We start from the raw sequence: 11,221 nt of genomic DNA on the forward strand, positions 1-11,221 counted from the left end.
TAGTGATGACCGAGCGACCACAGGAAGTAACTTGAGATACACGTGACGCGGATTTTTCCGACGCGACGCGGGTTTGATGACGTTCATACATTTTTTTTTCATCGGTGACGCTAAGTTCTGTCATCCCACATATGTTATACAATTATGCCGTGATATGCTAATTCAAGCATATCACAAGGACATGACTGTCCAAAGCTCCGTCTGCCTCACGTTCCCAACGTGCCTCTGATCTTGCCGTTGGTGCGACCCTTCAACGTGTTTTTTGAAGGCGCTAAACCTTCCAAGGGCTCCCCTATCACGTAGAGCCTGATGATGATGTCCGTCTATTCGCTAACGCTCTTTCTCAAGATCGGAATGACCTGACACTAACACTTGGCATAATTGGCGCAGGACCGTCCGACGCCATCAGATCGGTGACCCCCACGAAACAGAAGGCTGGCGTACAAGTACAACATGCATAGCCTGTTCTATACTAGTAACCTGAGTCATTCCTGTCCCTTGCTGACAATATCACCTTGGCTGGGTCAAGGGGAGCACCACACTGGGTCTTATTTGACAAGCCTTTGTCAGTATGGGCGCGAAAGATGATCGAGGTGAGCATTCGCATTGTAACATTAGGCGGGCAGTGGTGATGCTAAGTATTCGATTGTAACGATATGATGGCGGGTATTAAATGTGATCGATGATAGGTGTGTATAAGATGATTCAGAATAAAGCGAATTAACAATATACGAGGTGGTCTATGTGGAGATATAAAAATTATGCCGAAGACGCGTAAAGAGAGCATTATATCACAACAATGCGGCGAAGGGCACAAGCACAAATCAGGTAGCAAAGCGGATCACAAGTGGGGAAATGAAAGGATGGAGATAGCGCTCGAAAGAATGCATAAAGGCGCTTGCTGCACGTGAGCCTTGGCCCCCAGGGTAAGGGCTTTTGTGCCACTCCACGATCAACGGCGCCGAGGTTCAAAGTCAACTTTGAACGACGTCGTTCTGTCGTTGGCAGCCTTCCAGAGCTGCTTGAAATGGGCATGCCCAAAGATTTCAAGGAGGGCGGCCTGGTTATTGGTTATCCACTGCACCGACGGGAGGCCCCGGGTGGTGGTATAGGTGCCCTGAGGTAGTTGCTCCTCGTACACAAGGGTCACAACGCCGGTGAGTAGGCATTGAATAAGATTCAGGATGTCGGTGATGGGTTGGACGATAAGTCGCTGAGTGGCAAAGATGTCACTATGGAACACCATTTGCCACTGAACGCGTCGCTCTGGAGAAAAGAAAGAGGATGCGTGTGTGGGGAGTTGAAGCCGTAACTTGGGGCTCAAAGGGAGCCCATTGGGGGAGCGCCATGGGGAAGGCGCTTCTACGGTGAAGAGCATACGAGTATCGACGGCAGCTTCGGCGTCCTGCCACCCGTGGTGCTGAATTAGCTGGGCTTTTAACGACGTCAACCATTTATGAGCACGAGCATAAGTAGTGCCTAAAGCCTCCGCTGTGGTCAACGGGATGCCTGTACGGCGAGCCCAGTTATCCATGTTGCGGACATCGCTGGAAAAGTGAACTTGAGCAGTCGATGATGGTGGTGTCTGCATGTTGGGGGTAGTGTTACTGGGTTGATTGAGTTCCGTGAGCCTCTTGAATAAATTTATAGGTAAAAGAAACGTACTTGTCCATTGTAAGACAAGTCAAATTGTTCGGGACAAAGAGAGGCCTGCCCTTTACCAGGAGCAAGGATATGTATTGATAAAGAGAAAGTAAGGCAGATGCAGGGCAAGATATGTGACCTCGAGGAGAAAGATAGTGAACCTGGCTTTTGAGGGCACAAGGGTACTATAAACGCATGGCGTTACCGGCTTTTTGAAGGGTGCGCTGGCGGGCGTGGGTCCCGCCACTATAATTGGCCTTTCGTAGCGATTGCGACCCGACATGTCCAGAGAACGAAACACGTTTTTTCGTCTCCAGCTAACTCCTTTTTATCTCCAAATTCAGCCTTAATTATTTTAATTCATCTATAATTCATTCCTAAATTGAATAATTCAGTATGAAATTTATCACAGGGTCAGCACCAAAATTACCTTCGATAGTAGTTTCCACCTTTATTGCACGCCGATATTGCACTGATATATTGGTTTACGAGAATGCGTTGATCCTCTTCTAAAACACTTTCCCCGACGTGATGTGAGCAGAACGTTAACCATGTATTACAGGTCATGGATAGACTTGAAATGACAGCTACTTGCATAGCAACGGACACAAAGCTAGAAGGACAAAGACTACCCAAAGCTAGTGACAAAGAGGACTAAATGTGATGTCCAGCATTCCCGCACTAGTCTGGCTAAATGGTTTCGCAAGCGCGGGAGCCAAGTAATTCTGGTGTCACATTGTCAAACACCAGGAGGCTGTTCACGGCAGGGTCAGATATCCCACCTGTCACAGTTCCGACTAGTTACGACCATATGTGTTCCCTTCAACTTGTGACAGGGTGATAATAACGCATTGCATGGATGTCAACTACTCAAGCTTGTTGTATCTATCTTTTAAATAAAACCTCTTGGAGTTAGTCTGCGCAGTAGCTTTCAGTGCTCAACATCTACAGTAATTTCTCGTACAAGCACCAAGTTAGTTTCACCGACATTATAGTCGCAAGCGCCCATACGCTAAGTTATGTTCCTGGTCTCACGTGATCTGGGAGTCATGCTATCATCATCTCTGTAAGGAACGAACAAGTTGAAGGAACATACCTCTCCCAGTACCTTCAAATTACTCCCTTTGTCATGCCGGATCTTGCAACTACGGATGCAAATACATCAGCCTCTGCATTCCCTGTGGTTTCTTTCGATATCTGCGAAACTTACGTTTCATTCCTGAAGAATGAAGAGGTGCAACTTTCTTCTTATATTATCTTTTTTTTTGTAATGCTTATAACAAAACCAGCTATCGCCTCCACTGGCTGCAATTCTAGCCTTGAGCAAGTTGATCGAGACATCCGATGGTATTCCGCCATGTTCCTTCCTACAGTGTCACTTTGACCCAGAAGATACTAGCTGGGACAATGCTTGAGCTAGTGAAAGCTCTAAACGAAGGTGCAGGAGCTTTGAAGGCCTCGACTTCCAATCCGATCAGTTTGAACGCTGGGTGCGAATTATTTATCGCGTTTGTCACATTGCTCCCGCATGACTCCGCAGTCAGTACAGCCCGCCTATCTTCCTTCTCAAACTGACAAGTACAAAAGAGCTTCTCTGATTTGAAACTAGAGCTTGTTAGACAAGGCCAAAAATATGCTGCTGAGGCCCTCACTTATCGTGATAAAATTGCCAGCCTTGCGCTGGGATTCATCAAAGATGACTCAGTGGTATGTTTTCCACGTGCTTCCTCGTTGTATGATCCCTCATGTCAACGGGAAGATCCTGACTCATTCCTATTCGAGAGTCGTGATGAAGACCCTGCTCCGTGCCCACGAGAGAAAGAGAATATCGGTCTACGTGACAGAAGCACGGCCTCGCGGCTTAGGGTTCGCACTTGTACTCTGTAACTTTGGTATCTCCAAAGAAGACTGATGTTCTTATTGAAAGCCTACGAACCTACGAAGAACTTACAGCCGCCGGTATACCCTGCACGGTGGTACTGGATTCGGCGGTATCATATGTCATGGACAAGGTAGACTTCGTTCTAGTGGGATCAGAAGCTGTCGTAGAAAGTGGCGGCCTGATCAATGCCGTTGGCAGTAACCAGATCGCAATCATCGCACAAGCCGCGAATATCCCTTTTTATGCCCTCGCTGAGAGGTAATTTCAGTATCACAATGCACTGCTCCGGAGCTCATATGGATCCTGAAAAACAGTTACAAATTTCATCGTCTATTCCCGCTATCGCAGTATGACCTGCCAACGCACACATCCAATATTCTGTCTTTCCCGTTGTCTTCGGGAGGCAATGTTACGTCCCCGCCGACCGCGGGCGGGATCAAATCCTTACATGAAAAGTCCACTAATGCCGGTTGTATACGACAAATGACGCCAGAACAAATTGCATGCAACCCTGGAGTGGACTATACTAGGTGGGAGAATTAATGATGCCATGACACGTTCTGATGGATGAATACAAGGCCGGACCTGATTACGCTGGTATTCTCCGATGTTGGCAGCTTGACTCCTGAAGGGGTCAGCCAATATGTTGTGGGGATGTTTGCAGGATAACAAAATTGTCCGTTTATCCCTCCAATCCCTCATCACCAAACTTCGCCTTCATCCGCCGATAGGCACGATAGAGTTTACAATTAGCCTTGATCACTTTCAAGATCAGTTGCAGATCACCATGCGTGTATGCGGAACTTCTCTGTGGTGCAAGGTTAATCAAGAGGAGGAGCGTCATATTCTTCTGGCGTTTAACCGCATTGGCGGCCGCCCTTGAGATGAAACATGCGTAATCCTGCGGGAGAGACCCAGCCAATACTTCGGGGCCATCAGTCTGATTCTGGATGATAAAGGTGAGTATTTTCGGGAATTATAATGTGACAGGTCGCGATATGAGCGCGAGACTGGGGCGAAATATTCGGGAGCAGCTGCCTAAATCTTCCAGAGGAGTTCCGAAGACTGCCCAAATTCTTTTGAAAATTATCAGGAGAATGGAGTAGAACGAAAACTCTCAGCCTATCAGCATCTTCCAATTGAATCGCGACTCAAAAATACAATAAAAGATTTTAATGCTTCCCGGACGGTGATGTAAGATATTCGGGATGCCGTCCCGACAACGAGTGAGTGTACGCCTGATGCAGCTTGATGTGTTTGATCCTCGAACTCGGGCAGAAACACCTCTTCGTTAGATGAAGTTCGGCTGTCGCCGCTGTGGAGACTCATTTGGGTTTTTAGCTTTTTAGCAAACCCATTCGCTAGATAAACGGGACCAAATGTCTCTACTGGCTATCCTGATATGTATATTCCAGCCTGACCGGTGGAGCCAAATTTGTTGTTCCGAGGAGCATCAGATGGTTCCTTCGTGCCACACGTTGACGCTGCAACTAGCTGGCTACAGATCTGTTCGAACGGTCCGATGCGAAATCACTGATCCCCCGACGAGATCTGCGCCATCTATTCTCGAATTTTCGCTTGATTTGTCGTGGGGCTTATAAGAGGCAGGAATTTGGTCCAACAACCCCAAGTCCACTCTCCGTTCTCCAACTTCCTCCATGTGTCACTGGCGAAGGTCAGTCAATGCCTGACCTATGATCTGTGTCATTGCTTACTCTGGTCCTTGTCTTCTATTCAGAGTTCGTAATACATACAGCCATTGCGGCCATGTTTTCGACTTGGTGAGCATATTCGGTTCGATGCCTCTGCCGTGACTGACGCTATTCAGGCCGATGAAATGGTCAGCTACAGACCTGAACATTGAAAACATACTGCTCACACGCCTCTAGATCCGATGTGATGATCGTTATTGCAAATTTAGCTCATCTCATCCAAGTACTTGCGTGCCGCCTTCGTGCACGACAACATGCTGGCAATAGTGGGTCCTCGTGGTGCTTGTTTGCAAGGGTCGGAAAGCTGACTAGATCGTTTGATACGTCATAGTCGGCAGTTCCCCCAACAATTTAGTGAGGCTTGAAGGCTATGGGGGCATGTCGTATTCAATGCTGACGACCATGTTGCAGACCGTCTCATCGATTCGTTTTGTCCAACCTGCACGCAGGCAGGGAAAAGCAGATAAGGTTTGACATCCAGAGGCAGTAGAAGCTGTACAGTAGATAGGTCCAGGGAGGTGTTGGGAGTAACTGTTATGTCGGTATCTGTGGGCGATGGCGATGAAGATGCATCGATGATCGGTGATTAGAATAGCGGTGCGGAGAGATCGATGGATATATGACATTTCCTTGCAATTTCCACTATATGTTTTTTTGACGGATCTTGATGATTGTTGTAGTGATTTATGAAGATATATTTTGTTGATCATCTTGACAGGCAAGTCGCGGTGGTGTTTGCCATCGCATAGGAACGGATGGGAAGTCGGCCAAGGCGACCATGGAGCGACTTCGGCCACTGTTGTAATTATTTGGTAACCGTTTGCTCATGTAGGCGGCGAGGACAAGGATAATAATCCCCACAGTGAGTAGTACCGCCAGTTGATGGGGATTAGTTAAAGTTCAGGAATTACAAGCTAAAGAGTCAACGGAATCAGAAAGCGTGCGACAGGCACGTCACAAGTACGCTTTTGACAAAGTCATACTAAATGCTTCTAGTAATTCTACATGTCAAGCAAGCCAAGTGCAATTAGTGGCGAAGTAAGCGGAAATAAGGAAAATTAATGGTGAAGCAAGGGGGGAATCGTTGATTTCCAAGTTACTTGGAGGAATGAATGACCAGGCCAATTATTGAAAGAAGGCACGAGGCACACCTCGCTGTGTACGGTGAGGGATGCCATCTGCATATCCGCGGCTGTAAACTTGGGAAAGAACTCATCTGACTTGAGAATCTGCTTTGCTGTAATTCTGATTGTCCCCGAACGCGGGATTTGTTAACCTGTGTCACGGAGACGGAATAAAACTAATACAATACCAGGCTACCGAACTAAATTGTGAATAGAACAGTCTTTTTTTCACTTCTCGGGTGATCAGCATGCTTTCACCTACTTCACGCGAGATTTAAGAACAATAACAAGTTTACACAGAGTCTCGACTCGGAGGCAGTGAACGAAACAGCGCTAGGGGGGGCCCATCTTAGAACTTGCACAGCTTTACGTGATCTTTAGGCAATCGAATCGTGGCGAACCTTGCAAAGTCACTTCTTTGCTTCCTTCCTGCCTCTCCTTTGGAAGACAACATCATATCATGCAATCTCAGTGGGTATTTCCGATATCAGCTCTCCAGCTGACCCCGACTGTTGTCACATCATCATACACCGTCGCGAAGGAGTTGTATGATCGATCTAGGGGCGTCGAATTTTTGTTCCGTCTCGGTTCTTCCCTTGGACTGTTAGCCCTTTGTCAATTACTGCCTCTTGATCTTCTTTTCACGTCCGTTTGATTCCGCAGGCCCACTTCCGCCATGTTCACAGCCGCGACCTGGTTTCACCGCTTTTTTATGAGACATTCCATGGAAGATTATCACAGACAGGTATTCTTATCTCACAATTCCTAGATAATGCGGACGACGTTCCTTCTAGGACGTAGCAGCTTCCTGTATATTCCTTGCAACAAAGACGGAGGAGTGCGGACGCAAACTTCGCGACGTCGCAAGAGTGTGTCAGGCTAAAATTACAGGGAAAGATGTCTCCCTCATACACAGCGAAAGCCCAGCATGTAACATGTTTTTGTTTGCTCCAACTGAGCTCATCTATCCTCAGGAAGTCGATCAACTACAAAACGTTATTCTTCTCACAGAAGAAGTCCTCCTCGAGGCGCTTTGCTTTGATTTCGTAGCCCCGAGCCCTCACGCCGAGTTAATCGATCTTTTCGATGCCTACCAGGAAGACTCTCGAGTTCACGATTACGCGTGGAGTATTGCCCATGATTCGTAAGTTAGTCGTCCCAAACTTACAGAGGCGAATCCTTGTCTCAATTCATGTGCCAGTTATCGGACACCATTATGCATCTTATTCCCTCCTCGTATCATCGCATGTACTTGCTACGTTCTGGCGCAGCGAGCTGTTGATGGGCCTCATTCAGCGTCCCTGGATGCCCGAATCTCCGCATCTCCGCCTTCAGCATCCCTTCCGACACCTCCTTCTCATAAACCCGCTTCACCTGATGCTTCTCGCTTCGCAGTTGAATATTACGGGTTCACAGAAGATGACATAGCCAAGGTCTCAGGTAGGTCGATCGGAACTGGCTACCAATCGTAACTGAGAAATTCTGGTACGTCTTAGACGCCTTGAGCATACTGCTTGAATATTATTCAGCTCAAGACATGCAGAACGCGCCTCATGTAGCGCCTTTAACCATGGTTTGATGACCCACTGTAGTTTTGACCCTGCACGGTCTGAATAGGGTTCACAGATTTCCCCTCCCACAAGTTCCCTACGCCCAACTCTTTATGAACCTTTCTCTCAGGTTCCACAGCTATTATCGCAATCGGCATCTTTCCCCCCCGCAGGCACCAGTAACAGAACGCCAATTTCATCATACGGGGGTAATACGCCCGCCAAGACACCATTGCACGTTGCTGAACAGCCGGAAAGAGCCATCCTAGAATCAACAAAGAAAATAATAGGCCGCTTGGATCTTAGCTAGAATGATTACAGCTACCTCACGGCCTCGCAAAAGAATTTCTGGCGTAACGTTCACGCGAAGTCTTTTTGTGGGAGACATACTTATCGGGAATTCTAACTGATAGTGATTTACTGTTCATCTATTTTTGGGATGCGTTACATTGAATTACAATCACCAGATCTCTGAAAATCCTGTAGGTGCCTTGGTTGTTTTTAACTGATCGGGAGTACTAGAGGATAGTTATCGTCGTGGCTGGGCTGAGATGAAAACGAAGCACTCGGCGTAACCTTCTCAAACTGGAAGGGAAACAACAGATCGGTAGACCTACAATAATAGTGAGCGCGCATGCGCAACCTGCTTCAATCAAATAGAATCGAATGGCGCGGATCTAGTCATCTCCATCCCAGAGGGTAAATATCGACTTATCAGTGACGGCGAGATCGGAGGCTGAGGCTGTGAGATGATGACTAGGATAAGCTGGTTCAATTCGAACTTCTGGGACCACCCAACCTCCAGGAAGCCCCATTGCTGAACAAAGCCAGAATAGCAGGAGTTGTAAAACAGATGGGTCGTGAGAGTCATGGCTATACACTGGGGAGACAAACGCTGCAGTCCACCCTGAATGCCGAGGCTCAGCGGAAAACACAGGTAGGCGACTAAATCCAGCTCACCGTTCGAGAATACTCCAAAGACCCAATGCGTGTAAGTGCTTACGACAAACCATGGGCAGCTTCTAGTGATACAGCAATCCCATAGCTGGTGGGTGGCGTGAGTACGTGACTCATTGGGATGAACGGCGGCGTCTCACCTTGTACCATAGCCTTTCATGGGCTGTAGTAGGACGTTCGTGCCACGGGGTCGAGGATGATCCGAAGAACTGGCGACATACGTTAGCAGCGAACGCTTCGAAAGTGTTAGCCGTCCATACTGATTGACGTTTGCAAAATAGGTCAAGATCACGGCCAGAGAGGACCCAAGGGGGCTGAATGAAGATGCTCATGGCATTCCGGCAATGCCGCTCATCGTCATGGTCCACTAGTTGGGACCATGTTATACATTTGAAGATGGTGTGATCCGGATCATCTGCGTCAGAAGCAAAAGACCAAGCTTTTGTCTCAGGGTAGAGGAGATGCACGGCTCGTCGCACGGTTTCGAGCGGGAGAAGATCTATCCACGTGAACAATCTTCGAGTACAATTAGAACGGCAGAAAGTCAAGCTTATGATTATTACCGCTTGAGGCTATCAGCCCGGGCCAGACTGATAGACGGAACTTGATAGAAAGGTGGGCAAGGCACCGTGAAGCGTTCGCCCGTTTCTTTATCCTCGTCTTCTTCACCGAGCGACACGCACGGAACAAAATCCTCCGTCCCTAAAATCAATTTTAGACCCGGAAAAGCCGTAGCATGAGAATTCGTACAGTCTTGACAATATTGGTTGAAAAGCGCGAGCCGAAGTGGATGGATTGCTCTTAGTTTCCTGTATCGGCGGGGAAGAGCATGTAAAGCGGCGTCAACGCTGGGCTGAGATGAGTTCCAATTAATGGACACGAGGCGCGCTTCCTGCATGTAGAATCTCAGATTATCAGGAGCTCTCCAAGCCATAAGCGTAAAGTTTTAACTGTGAACGAGTCACAGAACACATGCACAGAACAAGCGATGAACAGGACGAGCGGGGAGTCGGCTCTTAGGTATCAAACTATATAGTTGGTCTGGACCTTCCCGTGTGCCCTATATAGATGTTCGATAGTCATTGTACGCGGCCAGAGTTGGATTAGACAAAAAGTACAAGGTGCAGAGTCTGCAGACCGAGAACAACAACGTCAATTGTGACGAGTTTGGCATGATCATCTCACTAGTGGTGTTACCGTGGGACACGTGGTTATTATTAAGCCGGAGAACACGAAAAGCATGATTACATTATCGCAAAATATTGAACCTTCCAGTAATTAGTAAGTTAAATACGGGCTAGCGCCGTCAGCATTAGGGCAGCGGTTTTATGGTATATCTATGTTGTCAGGGACTAAACTGTAACCCCACTATCGCATCCCGGAAACTCGGACCATTGGCATTACTTCATCTCTGGTCTTTAAGACACAGTCGCCGCATTTTGAAGGGCTTATGCGAATAGGATTCTTGGTGGGCAGGGCCATTAGTCGTATGCAAGATTGTGACTTGCATGCTTTGAACAAGTCAATACATTGCAAATGGGAAACAGTCGAGAGGCACACCTATAAGATGGATATGTCTTGAACTGAAGAGACAATTTGGTCGCAGGCAGTCCTGGAACTTTGTCGACATGGCAATGAAGTGGCTACATTCGGTGTGGTATCGACCATCAATGATCTATGGAAAGAAGCAGGTCAATCCGGGGACCGGGTCAACATCAGAGCACCGACGAACATTGTGACACATCTCCGTCGCGGAATGTTGGGGATGAGTAGGAGCTTGAGTAGGAGCTTTTTAGTAGTAGTCGCGGTAGATGATTGTGCTATTGAATTGACGTCTGGTCATTAGGTGCGAGCTTCTTATGTACAGAAAACTCGTACATCATCCTATGTCGCGTGGGAATCGCGTTCCGTCCTGCAGCAACATGCGTCGTGAAATCCAAGAGAATATCGAGAGGCCGCTAGGCAGCCTTTTTACCTTTCAAAGTGAGTGCGCAACCGCCGGCCGTAGGGTCGCCGAGCATTCCGATCACCCTTACACGCATTCTACTGCATTTACTCCAAATGGGCCCCAATTCACAGCAGCGATGTGGTCACGCCACATACCTAGTCCCAGGAGCCGGCAAGTTTCTATTGAACGGTACCGAACCGATTCGCAATGAAGTACGGAAGGCGTGCTAGTCGTGTCTTGATTCAGGATATCAGCACACGGCACGAGGGACCAATAGATTCTGACTTAATCGCTCGTCGTGGCAGCCATGAGGTCGGAAGGGGCGGCCTCGTGTCCCGCGACGGCACTAGTCGGACAAGAATGCATCCCCGGGGAGTATTCCCCCTAGATGGAAGAGCTGAAAA

The 11,221-nt window shown here is 47.9% G+C and overlaps 5 protein-coding genes across 5 annotated transcripts; 2 read left to right on the forward strand and 3 right to left on the reverse strand.

Annotated features, from left to right (window-relative positions):
• Nucleotides 1–584: 584 nt before the first annotated feature.
• On the reverse strand, nt 585–2,020 carry HD556DRAFT_1296400 (uncharacterized protein). Its single transcript, XM_041299434.1, has 2 exons — nt 1,666–2,020; nt 585–1,607 (listed from the first exon to the last, which is right to left on the reverse strand). Exons 1-2 carry the CDS (start codon nt 1,671–1,673, stop codon nt 953–955), a joined length of 663 nt encoding a protein of 220 aa, XP_041156843.1. The 5' UTR covers nt 1,674–2,020; the 3' UTR covers nt 585–952.
• Nucleotides 2,021–2,686: 666 nt separating this feature from the next.
• HD556DRAFT_758100 (uncharacterized protein) lies at nt 2,687–4,336 on the forward strand. Its single transcript, XM_041311522.1, has 8 exons — nt 2,687–2,878; nt 2,934–2,991; nt 3,044–3,183; nt 3,232–3,351; nt 3,404–3,510; nt 3,572–3,784; nt 3,841–4,056; nt 4,105–4,336. The coding sequence occupies exons 1-8, from the start codon at nt 2,774–2,776 to the stop codon at nt 4,193–4,195; spliced, it is 1,050 nt and encodes a 349-aa protein (XP_041156844.1). The 5' UTR covers nt 2,687–2,773; the 3' UTR covers nt 4,196–4,336.
• A 2,486-nt stretch (nt 4,337–6,822) lies between these two features.
• HD556DRAFT_1433555 (cyclin-like protein) lies at nt 6,823–8,222 on the forward strand (the record flags this gene model as incomplete). Its single annotated transcript, XM_041305235.1, has 7 exons — nt 6,823–6,965; nt 7,026–7,107; nt 7,157–7,288; nt 7,337–7,506; nt 7,564–7,802; nt 7,859–7,935; nt 7,989–8,222. 7 exons carry the CDS (start codon nt 6,823–6,825, stop codon nt 8,220–8,222), a joined length of 1,077 nt encoding a protein of 358 aa, XP_041156845.1.
• Nucleotides 8,223–8,480: 258 nt separating this feature from the next.
• Nucleotides 8,481–9,803, reverse strand: HD556DRAFT_1492050 (uncharacterized protein; the record flags this gene model as incomplete). The annotated part of the gene is made up of 5 exons (XM_041308810.1): nt 8,481–8,819; nt 8,873–8,957; nt 9,010–9,385; nt 9,433–9,571; nt 9,620–9,803. 5 exons carry the CDS (start codon nt 9,801–9,803, stop codon nt 8,590–8,592), a joined length of 1,014 nt encoding a protein of 337 aa, XP_041156846.1. The 3' UTR covers nt 8,481–8,589.
• Nucleotides 9,804–10,237: 434 nt separating this feature from the next.
• On the reverse strand, nt 10,238–10,613 carry HD556DRAFT_1433556 (uncharacterized protein; the record flags this gene model as incomplete). The annotated part of the gene is made up of 3 exons (XM_041305236.1): nt 10,238–10,380; nt 10,430–10,544; nt 10,602–10,613. 3 exons carry the CDS (start codon nt 10,611–10,613, stop codon nt 10,238–10,240), a joined length of 270 nt encoding a protein of 89 aa, XP_041156847.1.
• Nucleotides 10,614–11,221: the final 608 nt, after the last annotated feature.

This window comes from Suillus plorans, assembly GCF_016647745.1.
Source record: "Suillus plorans strain S12 chromosome Unknown HD556scaffold_55, whole genome shotgun sequence".
Lineage (NCBI taxonomy): Eukaryota > Fungi > Basidiomycota > Agaricomycetes > Boletales > Suillaceae > Suillus > Suillus plorans.